The sequence below is a fragment of the Cryptomeria japonica genome, chromosome 3 (assembly GCF_030272615.1).
Source record: "Cryptomeria japonica chromosome 3, Sugi_1.0, whole genome shotgun sequence".
Lineage (NCBI taxonomy): Eukaryota > Viridiplantae > Streptophyta > Pinopsida > Cupressales > Cupressaceae > Cryptomeria > Cryptomeria japonica.
Genome location: NC_081407.1, coordinates 800129125 through 800148814, shown reverse-complemented (window position 1 = coordinate 800148814; position 19690 = coordinate 800129125). Strand labels below are relative to the sequence as shown.

General features: G+C 37.2%; 1 protein-coding gene across 4 annotated transcripts in view; it reads left to right on the top strand.

Annotated features, from left to right (window-relative positions):
* Nucleotides 1-1060: 1060 nt before the first annotated feature.
* The window catches only part of LOC131044365 (uncharacterized), a 38281-nt gene continuing 19651 nt past the window's right edge, over nt 1061-19690 (top strand). The window contains exons 1-4 of one of the 4 annotated variants that reach the window (XM_057977682.2): nt 1061-1265; nt 4259-4309; nt 7800-7890; nt 8262-8523. In XM_057977682.2, the coding sequence (XP_057833665.2) occupies nt 7807-7890; nt 8262-8523 (346 nt within the window). In that variant the 5' untranslated portion in view covers nt 1061-1265; nt 4259-4309; nt 7800-7806. Of the gene's footprint in view, nt 1270-4258; nt 4310-7799; nt 7891-8261; nt 8524-19690 lie in introns of all 4 variants that reach the window. The other 3 variants (XM_057977683.2, XM_057977681.2, XM_057977680.2) reach the window with 3 other exon arrangements.

Here is a 19690-nt window from a genome sequence, read left to right as displayed (position 1 = left end):
CCTTCTAGCACTTTTGTCTTGTTTTCTTGCGCTATTTCAATTTGATCTAAAATCTGCCTTACTAAAATCAATTCTTGCTCACCTTTTGCCATAGTGTTTTATAATTTGTTTGTAACCTACTCTTTGAGTACTTTGTTCTCCCATGTGACATCCATCATATTGATATCTTCGTATTGACCCCTTGGTTCTAGGGGCCAAAGTCTCTTTTTCATGATCATTAGCTCACCAACATATAATTTTGAGGACCACATTAGTGGCATTGTAATAAGGCTATATATATTTGTATGCCTTTTTAGCCCTTTCTGCCATATTTGCTTAATCAATTTCAACCTAAATTTTCTTTGTAATTGATGATGTGCGAAACGTTAGGCTCACTTTTTCCTTTTCCTTACATTGTTGTATCTATTAAGGTCTTATGTATTACTTTTAGTAAAATACTTGCAAGTTTTCTCTTTTTGCATGTTTCAATTTTTGAGTTTGCCTATGTTTTAAAATCCTCTTGTTTTGTTTTGCATTTACGTAAACACATCTTTCCACTAATTTTGAGAGATTAGTCCTAGAATACTTTTGCACACATGTCCCATGTACTATTTGTTGCTCCTAAATGAAAATGAAATTAGAGTACAAAATAACAATTAAAAGCTTGTTGAAAAGTATGTTGAGAAATTAAAGAAGAATTAAAAACCCTCTTTAAATATCATTCCCATCATATCTTTGAACTTGTTTAAACCCCTTAAACTTAAAATATGTTGAAGAATTAAAAAAGAATTAAAAACCCTCTTAAAATATCATTCCCATCATACCTTCGAACTTGTTTAAACCCCTTAAAACTTTTATGTTGTTTCGATATTATCGGTTGTGTAATCCATTGATCCTTTCTCATCCACTATGTTTTGATATCACTTCCTCCAATATCTTGTTTCTCATGAATCTACTAGACCTTCACTATTTTTATTGTGTCCTTTTACTAGATCCCACCCCTATTTGACGTTTGTGATTTCTTTGATTTCTTTGATGTTTATTGCTTTGATAAAATGATTGCACTGGAAAAAAAATAAAAAATAAAATGATCGCATTGGTTTCTTGTGCATAAGAAAAATTATAAAAGGGTGTAGAATTAGGACAAGGTGTGGCTTCTCTGTTTTCTTTCTGTTTGTGGCTGTTCTCCTCTTTAAACGAAGCTGACAAAACCCTCGGACGCCCGCAAAAATCTTTCGATACCCAGAATACACACTGTTTACTTTGAATAGATCGAAGCAGCAGCTGTAGGTAGATCGATTTTAGTTCATCTCCCTTTAAACAAATTTGTGCTTTGTTAGGGTTTCGTAATATTTTTGCTGCATACTCTGCCCATTTTTTTCATCCACATCTTTGACAGCACGACACAAGTTTTGTAGAATCTTAACTCAAGTCACTTGCCATAGTTTCACTGATTTTTTTTTTTGAATCTGTACGCGGCCGGACCAGTTTTAGTTGTGTTTATTCATTTCTAAAACAATTTTGTTGTTATCTGATAATTGAAGACGTTCGTTCTGTGGTTGTTTTCTTTGGACACTATGGTCTGAACATAAACCTAAAGCAGATAAAAATAGGAAAACCTGAGGCAAATTACAGTCTCCCTAACTGACTTGACCAGGATGTGTAAATAATTGCAAAGCTCATATTTTTCTGATTGCACATTTGCAATCTGCAAAATCTTTGTTTCTTCATTAGAGTTGTGCTTATGATTAATCACGACAGTGTTTTGGCAAATGGCCACGGGCAGCACAGAGTACTTTCACAATCTATGTGCTCACTAATCAGATGCACCCTCGCCGCATCTCAAGTTCACATTAAATGTCAGCAAAATAAATCTAAGTTCAGATATAGGCTGGAGTAGAAATTATAGCTATAGAAAAAATATTGTAGACATGTAACCAAGGCAAGTTAAATTCCATGCCATGCCATCGTGAGCCCTGTGAACTGGATTTCAGCCTAGATTTGTAAAGGGCAATTTTTCTCCGTGACACCGAAACAACATGCTGCAGTGGAAAATTGTAAAGCCGTAGTAAACATGTAAAATTAATTTCATGTAAAGGCATTAGAAACATTTAGGGTATATGAAAATGGCAGATTTAAAATCTAATTTTGCTAATTTTTTAGTATTTTCCAGGGTATGGACATTCATCAACGCATACTGGAAGGGGTATTTTTGTCAAACATTGTAGTTGGAAATGCTACAGTCGACAAGCAAGCGAATTGTTTAGCAAAATGGCTCAAAGAAATGTGATATCATGAAATGCATTAATGAATTGCAGGAGCTGCATCAAATAGATTCATTAAAAACATCCTGTAAACTCATAAACCGAGTTGTAAAACTAAATTTCACAAACGTCGAAAGCTTCTTTTATGCCAATATCAGAATGGGGATTGCCATGGATCTGGACGTCTATCAAAGGAGAATGGAAAGAGGATTTTTGTCAGAAGATATTGTATTCATTACTGCCAGATGGTAGTAGACGTTTATGCAAAATGCGTAGTCACAGATAAGGCATGCAAACTGTTTGAGAAGACTTCTCAAAGAAATGTAATCTCGTGGGAGCATGCAAAAGACAGCGTGGAATCATGATCACGGTGAATGAACTGGGTAGAGACTAGTGATTTCTCACTAGAAATTCCATAAATTGCTCAGAAAACTTAGTGAACGCTCGCTAGTTACTTCTGGTTCATGAATTACGTGAGTTTTAGAACTAAGATCCCCTTAATGCAAATGTATTTGGCTTGGCCCATTTTGTTTGCCTTAAATTTCTCTTTTGTTGTTTAAGTAACACCAACGGGGGAAAGCATGTAGGTATTAGGTTTGTATTAAAAAGTTATTTTTTATAGATATCAAGGTCAATTCTGTGATTTTTTATATAGAACCTTGCAAAGTCTTTTTCCATATTACAAACCAGAGAATAGAATGTGCATCCGTTTCATATATTTGTTTGTATGGGCTGTTTCTGTTATTGTTTGCCGTTTTAAATGTCATAGATATCCAGGGTACAAAAGTAAGTTTGTTATGGAGGCAATATTAAGAACCTCGACAGTAAGTTTCTGCAATGTATCAACTAGGTAATAGTAGACACCCACTGGATCTAATTAATTCCCTTCCCTCCTTGGAAGTAATGTTGTTAATTCAAAACTTTAAATCATTTGGAGGTAGACCATTTTCTATATCATTTGGATAATTTTCAATCAATGCATCGTGCATCTTTAGTGTCTGTCTCTCTTGGATTTTGACCATCAATGCAAATCTCTTGAATTTGGGAGTCCTTATGGACTGCTTGTCTTCCATAAACTCTTCACATGCTTTCAACCTAATGTTATCCACACCAACTTCAACAGTGCATTGTCCAAGCAATCTACAGGAAGTTGTATCCACCGCTTGGTTTCCTTTGGGCCTAGGAGGGGCCCCACCTCGAATGATTTCTTTTATTATTTCGAGGAAATTTAACCTGCGTAATCTCTTTTCCCTTTGTAAGCATTTTTTTCTGCCATTCCTTTAGTTTTAGAATACTCAACTAAGTGCGAAAGCTCAGGTAGCACTACCAGAGAAGCAATTCTTAAGGACAGCATAAGTGCCATTAATGCTGCTGGGAATGGAAGCCTAGGTGGTCATTTAATATATGTAAAGAATGTTCCTCTGCCAACCTAACTTCTGCGTTTTCCAAGCCTTGTAGAACATAGGCTAGTCTGGCATTTGAATAAATCTTCCTAAATCCCTCGTAAACTCTTCCATTTTCTGTAATGGTTATTGATGTGACATAGAACTGAATACCTCCTCAACCTTTTTGTAGTACTTGATCATCAACATCTTGTCTAGCTACTTGATTGTACTGCTGGTATGTCTCTTGAAAGTATGAGACAAACTTACGTAGCTCAAAGGCTTATTTCATCTTTAGGGGTTTTTGGTTTGACCCTTGAATCATCATGGATCCTATGATGGGGCAGTCTATGTAGTATGCCCTTTGTAAACATTTTTATTTTTCTTATATAAAAAGGTTAATCTTTTCAGATCCAATGGTTTCCTAGTTTCATGGGCTAGTTGAAAAGCCTTTTGAATTGTAGCCTTGTCGAGATTAAAATTTATTTGCATAGTTGCATCCCACATGGTATGGGTGTTTCAGTTTTTCAGTTTGCATTATAACAATTGTAGGCCCAGTAATTTTTTTTGTAATTAGTAAACAGTTGGGTGCTTTAGCTTTCACTAAATCAAGTGCTTGTGGATTGTAAATAGGAGGTGGCCTGACCCCTTTGTCATAGAAGATTTCAAACAATCATCCTCTTGGTATGTGAATTATTGGGCCCTTGATACACTCTTTGAATTTTGAAGAAATTTCTTTTAGAGTTTTCTTTTCTAGTAACCCTATTGTACCTTTTCTGCCTAGGGCACGACTTCTAAATCATATTGATTCACAATTCTCTTATGAGCCATTTTGGAAACATTTTAATACAGATAGATCTACATTCATTGGATGAGGGAGTACTATATGCTTTGCATTTCAGGTGGGGGCACACAAAGGTTTCCAAATTTTCCATTAGAGTATAAATAAATTTTAAAAATAATTCATAGCATAACACAAGCAAATTTGAAGCTCAAATATATGTGCCCTATCTTTTCCCTATACAACCTATCTTTCAATTTCTTTAGTGACAACATATCTATTTTTCAGGACAAGTAATCAAAGTGTGAAAGCTCTAAATAGTCTCATGTGGAATTTACTCTTAGAATGCCCTTGTTTGATAATTTCTATTTAATATCTTTTCTCCGCTTCTCACTTTTACCAATTCAATTGTAGGATGAGAAGAATTAGGGCAGAGTCTTTCCTTTTATTACTTGGCACTTGTGTGTGCATAGTAATTAATGTTAGTGGCAGCCTCCATTAATGCTTCAGCTCTCTTTTCCTTTAGAATGTTTGAAAACGTCATGTTGCCTAAGGATTTTGAAACTTTTGATTTGATTAACAGCTCGCATTGATATGAATTGATTGACAAATAATCAAAGGTGTGAGGTAGAATGGGGAAAACAAAGATGTGTGCTTTTAGCTTTTGTTGTTTTTCCTAGAAAAGAACATGTTGCCAACTATACTTTATTAAGTGGCATTAGGATATGTCATCTCTATCCTAATCATCATAGGGTATATTAGAGAATCACATTGGTGACTGTCCTTGGTTGACATGTGGCAATATTTCATTTGTCCTTGAGCTATGGACCCATATGAGTAACTATATATTTGTTCGTTGTCTAATAGAAATGAGACACATCAAGCTAGGTGTATGCCATGTAGTTGTCAATATTCTATGAGATTGAACAACACACATTAATTGACAAACAATCAATGGTCGAGGGCAAAATAGAGGGACTAAAACTAGTCAGAACCTGCTTCTATTGTTTTGTCACAAAGATAAGTCAAAGACTCAAAAGTATGCATTTCCTTCAAAAATTGCCAAATAGGGAGATTGGGCTCAACATAGAGATGCTATTGACCCACTTAGCCAATCCTTGTTCATTCCACAAAATGTGAGCCTATGTGGTTGCCCACATGTTCACTTCTTGACCAATTAGGTTCAACATTTATGTTAAATGAATGTTACTTATGACTTTAAAAAACCCACCATTATCCTTTGTTTCATTTGATTCAAGATCCAATGACATGTTGACCAACACTTGATCAACAACCTTTGGTAAAAGAGCTTGATCAAAAGTGTTTGTTTGCTTTTTCCATTTTGCTGCATAGAAAGGTAATAAGATATGCAACCACTTATAGCAAGTATGCTAAAACAAAGAGCTGATGCCTAATAACTTTTCCATTTGGAAATTTCACTCAAGTGATATGCTACAGGTGATTGTAAGTCACTTCAAAATTAGAACAAAAGTGCATGTACAGATATAAATGAGGTTCTAGACAAATGCAAACAAAGGGTTTCAAAGCTACTTCACTTAGGTTTACTAGCTTAAGGGCCTTTATACAAAGACCAGTACCTCAAAAGGCACTAGATGATTAGGAAAAGGCTTTGAATGCTCTTTTCTAGCACAATTTGGTGATGGTTACAATGACTTCCTAGGATGCAAGATGCTAATCTTGTTGAATGTCGTGTTTGGCACACAATAGAGGGGTTCAATATCCAAACTTTTACTAAGGTATTTTGGTAACCCTAAATTTTTTTTTTAGGTGTTTTCAAGAAAATATACATTTACACATTTTAAATATTAATATTTTAAATCATAATCATAAACCCTAAAAAAAAGATTTATAGTTAGGGTAAAGGTATACTAAATTAAGACATTAAATTTTTTGTCCCTAATCTTAAATTGCTTAAAATATCAGCGTTTAGTTAGGATTAGCAATTGATATTGATGCTTTCACATTCCCTAACCCTTTTCAAGGTTTAGGGTTAGGGCATAAAACAAAATCATGACAATTAGAAAAACCCAAAAAAGAGCAAATTGTTATAAAAAGCCCTGGTTGTTATCCTAAACCCTGAAATGGGGTTAGTGTAATGGTTAGGCATCAAAACACAAAACAACATATTGCTTTAAAAAATAACCCTAATCCTAAACACTGAAGACTAATTTTAGAGTTTAGGGCTAGGGTTTGTGCATAAAAATATAATAAAACATAATTTTAAGTTTAACTAATTATTAAAATAAATACGAAAAAAAGAAGAAACAGTAAAAAGATATAAACCCTTAACTAGATTTTGAAGATCCGTATACCAACTTCAAAGATGTTGTTGGTCTGATTAATGTGCCCTCAAATCCAAGAGGAATCCTTGAATGTATGCTGAAAATCATGGTTGGGAAGCCCTAAAAACCAGTATGTCTTGTTGCAGAAAAAATCAGAGTAGAATAAAGTTGAAATGTGCAAAACAATTGCAGTTTACAGCCTTTATGGAAGAAAATAAGGATTTATTATTTTCAATATTGTTATATACTGCCAATATCTTGTGACAGTATTGGTCAATAAACCAATCAAAATGGCAGTCAACAACATTTTCAAAAAATTGCAATTTTTTGAGGATAGTATTGTCCAGGCATCTGAGACCTGAAATATCATGACGTTTTCAAGATATCTGCTACTCTGGCGTGAAATGCCCTCATATTTGAAGCTTGAGCACCACCTTATCCCAAGTCATTGATTGGGATGACTTAACATACCATCTTCACAGGTCTGCTTCTGCAATCCCAATGGAACTGGTTGAGAGACCTGGTTGGAATCACAATGGGGCTGCTATCTGATATATTTGACATCTTAAGTCTTCAATTAGGGCTGCACAGTTATAGAGGCAATAAAATTTCTCCAAATTTTGTTTTGCTAAATCATTATAATACATTGTGGAAATTGTAAGTGGGATAGTGCTCACTGCAAATATCTACCTTCTTACCTTGCCTTGCTATTTTTTTTCCTTGTTGTTTGTAAGGCTACTCTCTTGCTGATCTATCTAGCATCTATCAGCTTTTCAAGAGGGTGATATCATTATATTTGTTTCTTATATTAAAAACTATGTATGCCTTGTTATTTCATATGTTTCTTAGCTACTCTGGATGGCATGCTTTTTGGAGTCTTAGTACTTTATATTTATAATTTTGTCCCTTCTGAGTGTGTTGTTTTTTGGTAACACTTCTACTTTTTAATAAATATTTGATTTCACATAGTTAATTTTGTTCTGGATAGCCAGCACTGAATTTTTTCTTAGATTAAAGGCTTGATTAACAATACCTTTTTACAATCGAAATTTGGGAGAACTTAGGAAATGTTCTTTCTATTTGGTTGCAGTGTGGGAATGGATGACAATGGTAAGCGCCTGCAACAAGGACTTGTAGAGGTTGAAATTGAGGCTGAGCGTCTTCTCTTGGCAAAACAACAGGTGAATAATATGGACAGTTGTGAAGCAGTCATATTTCAGATAATCGATGCTTCCACAATCATAATATTAAGTGAGGATTTTGAACAACTGTGTAGAAAAAATTCATAACATTGACTTTTCATATCTCTCCTCTTCTGAAATAGCTGTCTAAAAAAATTTCATCCATTTTTCAGTTAAATGTGGAAAAAAATTCATAACATTGATATTTCAGATTTCAGACCTCTGAATGTCAATGTAATGACAATTTTGTACAGAATTATTTCAAAAGTAGAATAATTTGAAATCTCAATGTTATGAAACTTTTCCACATGGTTATTTCAAAAGTGTCTCAATCGTATCTTACTTATCTGACTATCGCAAGTTGGAAACAGCTGGTTGAGTGTGACAGGTCCAGGAATAGCAACCGAGAGGCTCTAACAGCATTACGAAAGCAAGCTCGAACTTCAAAAAGTAGTGTTCCTTCCCCTTATGAATCACTCATGAAACAAATGGGGGGAAGTGATGCTAAAGTCAAGGAAATTTGTAGAACTTGTGGGGACCATGATTCAACTGAGAATACGTGGATGATGTTTTCTGGAGGAGATATTTTTGCACGCTTACCATTTCATGCAGTTCATATCAGCTTAGAGAAAGGTACACAACTGAAAGGACACTCCATGCATTTTTGTTTCTTTGTTGTGAAGAATTTACCAAATGTTTATACATCTATATACTCATATTATCTCCATCCTTAAGGAAGCATTGTAACCTACTTTCAAAGAGTTTTCACTAGCAAGGTCAGTGATATCTTCTTCCATTTGTCTTATTGAGCCCTCAAATTACCTTATTTTAACAGAGTAGTCTTTCTTGGTCCATTCTGTCAAACAAAAGTCTATGTAGGTCACTGCAGAAACTTCACAGACTATAACCAAAGGAAGGTCAAAGCAACCAGTAGGATCAACATTGCATGTCCAACATGCTGAAGTTAGCAATTATACCAGCTGTATGGACTGTATTCAATTTCTTTCCTCACCCTTCCACGTTGGCTCCAAATGAGAGAACAACTGGTGAGTAATTCATTTATAGTAGCAACTAGCTGCTAATGATAGTCATGGAACTTTAATTTGCTGATGAGTCACCAGTTGCTTTAGCCTAAGTTGCATTTAATTCTGGCACAAAATGCCAGTTCAGCGCAGGTGAGAAACATACGAGTGCGTTAAAAATTAAACTATGAAAATATCTAAGGAAAGGTGACGTCACTATGATGTCATGTTTGGTAGTTGAAGATGTCATTCTATTTTGGATAAGATGGTGTTTACTAGAAAGCTTAAGCTAAAGGTTTGAAATTGACAATGAGTTCTATGAACAAAAAATTTGAAAATTTCCATGTTCTACCAAGTTTTTGGGATGGGGAAAGTAGGAAATAGGGGGATGCATTTCCATGATGGCAAGGGGTGGGAGGCCTTATTTTTAGCGGGGTAGCAGGGGCAGCAAATTAAAAAATAGGGAAAATTTAAAAATTTAGAAAATTCCAAATATTCATAAGGCATTCACCATAATCATCATATAACCATGTTATGAAACTTTAGAGCTGAATTGAGAATTCACTTGAGTTGACATACAAATTAACAAACTTTCAATTTATAATCATTTCAGTTTAGTTTTTAGCTTCAATATGCATATACAACAAATGAAAAGGTGAAAAGGCTATGAGTACAAAATGACAAAATGTACTAAACTATATGTACTGCTGCTATGCCTTTGCCTCACCCCTGCCTAAATTAATATCAAACATTGAATTTGATTCATTGCCAATATGAGGGGCCGCCTCATCCAATGGAACGCCCTCCAATCCCTTCTCTGCCTTTACATCACTCTGTGTGGCATCTTTGGGATAAACATCCCATCATAAAGATAGTTTGTTGATACTCAGGAATTTGTTGATCTTGATGCTGCAAGGTGCTATGCATGGCCATCAACTTCTCTGCTCAGCAAGAGGTAAGCCTGACCCTCTTGATAGAGTGAATGAAGTTGTATGTGGACCAATTGCTCTTTGTAGCATAGGAACTAGCAACTTATGAAAGGAGAGTGGCGAGCATTTTCAACTTTGGTGCATCTTTGCCATGCCATGACCACCATCAAATAGGTTTCAAATTGAGCTAACACAGCTCAATCTTTTGCCTTTGGTTTGTTGAATGTTAAACCACTAAAATCAATATAGACAATCTACTATGTTTGAAGTAAAATTGTCTTGTTAATCAAATACATTTTTCAAAGGGCCTTCATTAACCCTTATTTCACCTCTTTTCCTATTCTTTGATGCTGCAAGGTGCTATGCATGGCCATCAACTTCTCTGCTCATCAAGAGGTAAGTCTGACCCTCTTGATAGAGTGAATGAAGTTGTATGTGGACCAATTGCTCTTTGTAGCATAGGAACTAGCAACTTATGAATGGAGGAGAGTGGCGAGCGTTTTCAACTTTGGTGCATCTTTGCCATGCCATGACCACCATCAAATAGGTTTCAAATTGAGCTAACACAGCTCAATCTTTGCCTTTGGTTTGTTGAATGTTAAACCACTAAAATCAACAAAGACAATCTACTATGTTTGAAGTAAAATTGTCTTGTTAATCAAATAATTTTTTCAAAGGGCCTTCATTAACCCTTATTTCACCTCTTTTCCTATTCTTTGGTGCATACCAATTGGAATTTAGAGCATGCACCAGTGCTCTATTTCTGTGTCACAATGGGATTAATATGTTCTTCATAAAATCCCAAATTGTATTTTTTCTAACGTCCCCACTTTGAAATAGAATTTAATAATAAATAATATTAATAAAATTAGAATACAAAAGAATAAATATAAAATTTTAATTAAAATATAAAAGAATATAATTAAATATAATCAAAATTTAATTAAGTTAATGAATGGTCAAAATACATGGAATGAAAAGTTGCGACTCCCTCAAACATGAGATATAAAAGGGAGAAGAGAACCTCATTTGAGAGGGAGATAATTTGGGAATGAGAAGTGTAGATCTGATTGTGAAAGGTTGTGTCCCTTTCAGAGGGCAGAAATAAATTAATAATGAAAATTTGCACTCTTTCAAGGGTGCTAATGGTGGAAACTGGAAAGGGTGTGTCTCTTGCCAAAGGGCATACATGATGAAGAGGTGTGATCTCTCCCTCACATTGAGAGATATAAAGGAAAGGAATCAAAAGCATCCAGTGACATCACCATTGATCAGATCGGATCAGAACTTTTATTAAGTTACAGGCAGTAACATCCTTCTTGTTGGTGGTATGCATGGGGATAATTAATTAATAAGGATACGCAACAGATTCAATCATATACTGGGGTATGCGAGATGAGTTCCCTATGCATAGGTTAATGAATACTTGTTGTGTTATTTATGAATGCTTGATATAGCATAATGGATGTTATTCCTATCAGTTCGTTGATAATACATATTATGTTATCGCTTATGATTGTTTAATATATAAAGGTATAGGAATGTGACATAATATAGGATGCCTTATATACATATATATACTCCGTTTGATTATTATAACCAGCCTGACTAAAGATACATTAGTATATTACTGGTCCAAATTCTTAATCTTTACCTACTGCCCCACATGGAGGATTGGATGTGGAAATGTTATGGAAAGGCGGTATTAATACCTCGCAAGGTAGATAGGACCTGCGGTGGATTGGACATATGCTACATCATACAAAGGCAATGGATAAGGCCTGTAGTGGAATGGGTATGTGCTACATCATACAAAGGCAATGGATAAGGCTTGGTGTGTGTTGTGACCATTTCACACATCGCCCCATTGAAATGGGGACCCCCTCTTTTTGCTCGGTTTTGCCTGTTTCTCTCTCTGCTTTTAGGGTTTTGGGTTAGTGAGTCAGTCGTCTGGACTGGGGTTAAGCCTTAGGGTTTCCGTTTTGATGTTTTCAAGCCAGAATCCAGTCCAAATTTTGAGGATTATTGAGCTTCCTCTCGTAAGATGCAATTTTGAGGTAAGGTGAATTGTCGAGAGGTCAAGTAAGTCTGTCTGGGTTCAGTCGGAATTTTGAATGCAAGTCCGAATTTTTGCCCAAGTGTTGATGAGGGAATTTTGAAATTTTGTTTGAGTGATTTTGGCCAAATTTTGGAAATTTCTGATAATTGATCCCAGGCATTGGAAATAACCTAATTTTACCTTGTGAAGTGACTGAGGTCCTAAAAACCTGATATTTTGGCCTGTGGAAGCAAAATCGCTCCTGTCCCTCAGTCAGGGACCAGGGCGAAAGTGATATTTTATGCATCCTGGTTATTAATTTATTTCATTTGTCTTGTGCAGGGTCGCCAGGAGATGCAGTTGAACGCGAATTGGAGGTTTTGAAGATTTTTAATCTCAAAATTGGCAAGTTTTTTAAAGTTTAAGGTCAAATCGCTCCTGTCCCTCAGTCAGGGACCAGGGCGAAATGACTTACTTAAATCATTTTGACCTCATTTTGATCAAATTGAAGCGTCAAGGACGCAATGGAAGGTGAAGTCAACATGATAGAGCGCCAGGATTGAGTCGTTTGCAATAAAAAGTTGAACTTTTGCCCTCAAGGACAAAAATCGCTCCTGTCCCTCACTGAAGGACCGGAGCTTGAAATCCAAAATTGCCTTGTCCTTGAAAGATTTGAACGATTTCGCGATTTGAAAATAACAAGAGAGGTACATTTTATTCATTGAATATAATTTTATTGCACCTCGAAGGAGAGAATTGGCCCTAGAAGCAAAATCGCTCCTGTCCCTCAGCCAGGGACCAGGGCGAATTTTAATGGTAGCTCCCGTCCCTCTCTCAGGGACCAGAGCGATTCTTCCACAAGACAAGTTTTTGGCGAAAGTGAAATGAGTTTTTAAGTTTGAGGCAAGTGAAAGGAGGCATAACGAATCTATTGAAGATCATTTATAGTTTGCAAGACACCAAATGAAGCCCATATTTGCCAAGTTCGCTCCTGTCCCTCTCCAAGGGACCAGAGCGATTTCTTCTCAAAACAAATTTCCCACCAAGTTGGAGCAAGGCCCACGTTAAAGATAAGTGAAGGGGAGCGTAATGAGCCCGTTGAAGACAAATTTGAAAGTTGGCAAAGCACGAATGAGCCTATAAATGAAAGTTCGCTCCTGTCCCTCAGTCAGGGACCAGGGCGAAATCAAGGTTATCTAATATTCCCCTCCAAGTTTAAGTCGCTCCAGGCCAAGATATAAGGTGGCAATGATGTTTGGAACGCCTCGAAGAGAAACCAAGTTGCAAGGACCGCGAAAAGTGATGGAAATGGTCAAGTTCGCTCCTGTCCCTCACCAGGGGACCAGAGCGAAATGTCTAAGTGTGCCTAATTTTGAGATGCCACTTCCATTTCAAACGTTCAAAAGGGAGTAAGGAACACCATTTTATACTTCGAAGGCAATTGCAAGTCGATATGATCAGGGATTAGCACAATGAACAAGAATATCGCTCCTGTCCTTTAGTCAAGGACCAGGGCGATATTCATGAAATCAATCTTTTTCTTCCTAGACCACGCCAAGGCAAAGTTTCACAAGATCGAATATGTCTTTGGAAGGATGATGGACAAGGAACCAAACGTCAAAAGGTGATCAACTTGAGCAAAGATGCAAAATCGCTCCTGTCCTTCAGTCAAGGACTAGGGCGATATTCATTAAACTAGTCATTTCCTTCAAAAAACGATAGCAAGGCGAAGTCATGCAAGGTCCGAAATGTCATAAGAAAGGTGATGAACAAGGAGTTAATGTTAAAAGTTGACAATTTGGAGCTAAAATACAAAGTTCGCTCCTGTCCCTCACCAAGGGACCAGGGCGAAAATCACTCAAATATCAAATTTGCCTTGCAAAGAACAAATTAAATATGCGTAGAATGAATGGATGAAGTTATTTCTTGCCTTGTGACGTAAGTTGGCAACCAAAATGATCAAAGATCAAGGAGAAAAGTAAAGTTCGCTCCTGTCCCTCACCAAGGGACCAGGGCGAAAATGGTTTGAGAGACATTCATTCAAAAGATTGAATCGATCAAGCTCAAGGTTCCCAATTAAGATGCCAATTTGGACGTAAGGGAAGTGACTTTGAACGTAAAAGGCGTGAAAATCAAGATCAAAATGCTAAAGCGCTCCTGTCCCTCTCCCAGGGACCGGAGCAATAAGGTTAATATCCATTATTCTCCCATGTTTTGGCGCCAACATCATTTTCAAATCGCATTAAACGCTAAATTTCGATAAACCTTGATATTTTTTAATTAAAATTTGCATTTAATGGGTGCGCACAAGGCATTTAATTAATTAATTTTGCCTTTTAAAAATCGAAATAATTAATTACAAGGCATTTAATTAATTAATTAATTATTAATAAATAAAATTGGAGCACTTGGGTTTTATTTTCTATATTTTATAAAAGTCGGCCTCCTCTTTCTATTTAAAATTTATTTATTTGCAAAAGTCGGCCTATGGGGATTGAAGAGGTAAGCGCCTATAAAAGGAGGTGTGATATCTCATTTTAAATCATCATTTTATCATCCTTTCATATGTGATTTGGAAGACAAGGAGAAGTGCGAAATTCCATCCAAGGAGGAGTGCGAATTTTATTGCAAGTGGAGCGAATTTGTCCTCAAGGTGGTGAAATTAACTAAGGAGGCGCCTTTGCTAGAGGAGGATCGCATTGATACTTCAAATCTCGATTTTTGCCTAGGCGAATTTCATATTTTTGCATCTTTTTAGAGTTAGCTCTCAAGTGAGGTATGGCGAAGTCTTCCCTTGTCTTGAATTTTGAATCTTGATCGTCATATCTTAAATTTTGAATTTTGAAATTTTGAATTTCTTGTAGCCTAATCGAATTTAGGAAATGATAACTCAAAGACTTATCATGAAGTTTCCTAAATTCAATCTCTAATCTAATCTATGTTTATACATTGCAAAATCTATTACTTATTATGAAATGTTGTGTAGGTGTTACGATGGCGACCCCGAAGGCGGGAGCATCCACCAGTCGTCCAGCTCTCATGAAGGAAGATCAGAAGAACGAAGAATTGGAGACCAAGATCGTGTCGAAGTGGAGCAACATTGGAGATACCAACTTGGGCAACTTCAGTGTGAAGAAGTTTCGAGAGGTCCCCTACATTGGCAAGCCATCACCTGTCGCAAGAAGAATAATTGAAAGTGGCATTATCAAGGCGGCCGACTTCCCTCCAGCAATCCAGTGCCATGAGTTGATGATCGAGTGTGCTCGCCATTATGATCCACAGTCCAGATCGATAGTGTCCAAGGAAGGTGACACTTTTGCTTATCTTTCAGAGGAAGCTATCAGTGAAGCTCTTCACTTGCCAGAACATAAAGACATGATTTATAAAAGCATAGAAGGAGCCAGGTCCATGTACGAAGATGATCCAGACACTTGCCTAAGCATCATCAACAAGAATTGGTTACTCAAGAGTCGTCCTCGCCTGAGCAAGATTCCGAATACACCACATAGGATCGACTTCCAGGAGGAGTACAGAGATTTGATAACACTACTCAACCGAGTCACAGGAGCCCCTCAAGCCTTCTATTTTGAGAAGTGGATGTTCTACTTCATCCAAGTGATAGTTCAGGGAAAAGGAACAATCCATTGGGCTAGAATGATTAGCCATTGCTTGGACGTACAGTTAAGGAGATTGAAGGCTACTAAGTCTTTCCACATGAGTTCATACATCATATATGCCTTGATCAGGAGCTTTGAATATGCAGGACTACCTCACAGAGGAGTGATTGGAAGAGGACCCGGCGAGGTTAGAGTTTGTGATTCTTATGTTCACTTGCATCATCCGCCAGGGAGTAACTACAAGTTAGTCAATGATACATTCACGATGAACATCACCAAGATATTGCAAGGCGGGATTCACAACCGATTATCTCAGGACGCACAAGAGCTGGTGAAGAGGTACGGTGCATGGTTTATCCAATTCCAAAAATTTACATATATTAGAGTTCATGGATGTCCTTCACCCCCCTATATGTTGCCGAGATATCCGACAGACAGAATAGTGTTACTTGAGGTAACAAGACAGTTGGCAGCTTATGTGAAAGCATTCAGACACAGACATGGAAATGGAGTTCCTGTGCCTATCATATTGGGCAATTCAGTTGAGGTATGTCCTAATGCTCTAGCCATGGATGATGCAGAGAAGGAGTTAGCTTTATATTCATTTTCATTCTTTGCCTTGAGAGAGAGCTTTGATCCATATGGGTATATAGAGGAGACGGTCGGAAGAAAATATAAACATGAACCTCAGGTAGAAGACTTTGTGATGAATCTCTTGGATGACCTTGAAGTGAAAAGAAAGATGCATTCTAGATTGCCTTTAGATTTCATCAGGAAATGCAAGATTTACAGAGTGGCCGACCAAGCTCAGGATAGTGGCCGACCAAGCTCAGGACAGTGGCAGACATCTCCAATCATCTTATGGTCGAGAAAGCAAATCAGTGAGGCTAGATTGGAATGAACCCGAGGTTGTGGACCTAGATGCCTTGATGGCTCCAGTCTTGTCTTATACTCGCAGATGGGTTGATGTGCAGCATCAGAAGTTGAGAGAGCAAGGTATATCTATGACTTTCACTTTGGAAGAGAAACCAGTTGAAGGAGGAGCAAGTGTAAGTGAGGGTAATCCTAATCCCAGAAATACAAGCGAAGGTAACCTTCGAAGTGTAAGTGAGGGCAATCCCCATCCAAGAGGCTCGAAAAGGAAAGAGAGACCTGAGAAAAGAGAATCTTCCAAGAAGAAGCAAGAGGCCAACCGAGATCGTTCATCCGGCACATCTTCTCGACCTGAGAAGAGGACACTTGAGATAGAGGAGTCTATGGAATCAATGGTACAGAACGATAAAGAAGGACAGGCACCTTGAAGGTCACCAAGTGGGTCTCTCCAAGCTAATGAGCTACATGAAGATAAGGAAGATAATGAAGTAATGTCTCCTCTCAGGGAAGAAGAAACATTGCCCAATGAGATACAGGTTAGAGAAACAAGATCGGCCATCCCAGATTGGTTAAAAGAAAGACTTACGAGGGTGATTGTGATCGAAGACGAGGACAGTGTGATTGATTTAGAGAGCCTTGTTGGAGATTCTCAAAAGATGACAGAGAAGAGGAAAGCTACTAAGATGTCCAAGATGATCAGAGATGAGACAGGATCCAAGAAATTGCAGATAGCTACACCGGCAGTGGACAAGTATGAAGGTGAGATACTCCGAGAGGAATATGATGTAGAGACATTTGAGCTTGGTCCACCCACAGCCGAACAGACGTTGGATGATGCCACTGATTCATTTGAGGCACTTAAGGACAAGCTTAGGGAAGAAATGGAAAAGAATAGGAAGCTTGAGCGAGAGGTCAGTGCTTGGAGAGGCTACTTTAGCCATCTCAATCAGCCTTTGAGACGTCAGGATCCAGCAGTATCTCCTACACAGGCACTTCCCCTTGAATCAGTTGGCGAGGCAGAGAGAGTCAGGAGTTTGGTTCAGCTTATGAGCTCATGGATTGACAAATCCCATACAGTTGCTATTGAATTTGCAACAAGGATGATGCAGACCATTCACCGAGCTATTCAGGTTCTTGAGGTCATCCACAACTTGATGATAACTGTAGCTGCTTTTGCTCATACTAAGGATGTTATCATTCCTGTCCTGCAAGTAGTCAGACAAACATCAAGGAAGGTTCTAGTGCAAGAAAAGATAATGGATGGAGGACCTCATAGTTTACTTCAGTGGTCGACTTTACTCCAGATGAAGGAAGTTCTCTTCGAGGACATCAGTACTAGATGCAATCATGTTGAGGAGGTTATCCACCCGATCCAGGACAGAGTGTTTGAGGTACTACGTACTATTCTTGGCAGGAGGATCGAAGTTGAGACAGATGTGGATTTGCAGGAATTGGAAGATAGAGTCAAGGTCATCTTTTGCAAAGATGAGAATGTTATTACAAATGAGCAACGAGATCAGATGTTTGCCACCACGCTCCTGATTGAGAAGACCAAGGAACTTGAACCTGAATGGGACGCTGCTCTTCTTAAGGCATTTGATCAGGTCATCCACTTAGAAGAACGAATTAAGAATCTTCTCGAGATTCCAATTGCTGAGATCGAAGGAATCGTGTCTAGACTCATTGCATATGCTAAAAAGGAGCATTGGAAAGGGAATAAGATTCTAGATGAGAGGTTGTTATAGATGATGTGGCACCTTAATTGTCATTGGTCTATGTCTCCTAGATTTTCGTGCCAAATTTAATATTTGGCTATGCATTTAATGTTGTGCAATAAAAGGGGAACTTTTGTAATAAAACCCTAATTAGGGTTTAGGTGTCACAATCTTGGCCATTGATCTTCTTTTGATCTAGACCGTTCATTGTAATTGAGGATGCTATATATACCCTCATTTCTTTTCATTTTAAAAACGAGAACTAGAAACTAGAGATTAGATATCAGCATTAGTGATTAGAGAAGCAAGTATTTTGTAGCAAGATTGAGCTTTGAAGAAGGAATTTCAAACAATTGTTGTTCATGATGGCTTTGAGATCAATAAAATATTGAAGTTATGGTGTTTTATTGCAATTCTTGTGGTTATCTTCATGGTTGTTCGTTGTCTTGAATCATTCTCAATCAAAGTTGTGTTTTAATTTGAAGGACAAAGTGTTGGACTTGATTGTCGGTGAGATTCACTTTCCAAACCACTAGCTTCTTGCTGATTGTAGGAACGCCTTGCGTGGTCAACTGGATCAACTTGAATCACTTAAACTTTCAATCATTGATGTATCTTGGATATGTGCCTTCGTGGTAGTGTCTATGATCCTTGATGAATTGAAAAATCATTTGTTACCTTAGAAGATCGCATCAATTTCAATTGAGTTGTTATTTTATGGCAATATTGAAGTTGGTAGAATCTCGTCAAGTCTCGTCCACATTGAGTCATTCTTAGGAATAGATTAGACTAGATCCCTTGCAAGCCCTACTCTTTTGATCTTTTTTTGAGAGCTTGTTAGTATTAGGAAACCCTGTTCCTGCAGTTCGGATTTGGCGTAAGACCCCTTGATGAAACAACAATCACAATGACCACTGGTGCTTATCCACACGTAGAGACCCTACTTAAAAGAACATTGAAGTCACCCTAACTGATCCTTCTTGCGATATCTTCAGCAGTTAGAGATTTTATTCAAGAGAGGATAAGGTACCCTTGGGTATTTTATTCTGTGTATGATTGTGTACAAAATACACGTCAACAGTGTGGAATGGGCATATGTTGTATCATACAAAGTCACTACTTGTGGAGGATGGCTTTTTGGCACCCTAACAAAGATACTTCCCAATCTCCGCTAAGATTGATCATTAGGATCGATTAGGGATTAGACCTGGCTATGTTGATTATCCCTTGTATGATGTATGCTAATTGTTCCCTAGAGCTAACAAATGCATAATAAAATATAACAAGTATGATGAGATGTGTTTAATTTTGGAAAATAGGCTATCTCCTAATACGGGACATTACATTTTTTCATCTACCCTAGCATGTTGTCAAAAGTCTTGTAAATGTCTCCAAGACTAGGAGAGTTTGTATTAGTACATATAATGATTCGCACAATAGTTGTTCAGTGAAAGAGTAAATATGTTGGCAAATAAAATTTCAAAAATTTAATAAGATTATAAGACTCAAATGATGAACAATGATTGCTAAATTGCTAATACAAAAAATTTAGATCTAATTTAGATTGTTTCTCCTAATGCACATGAACATAAGCTTCACAACCAAC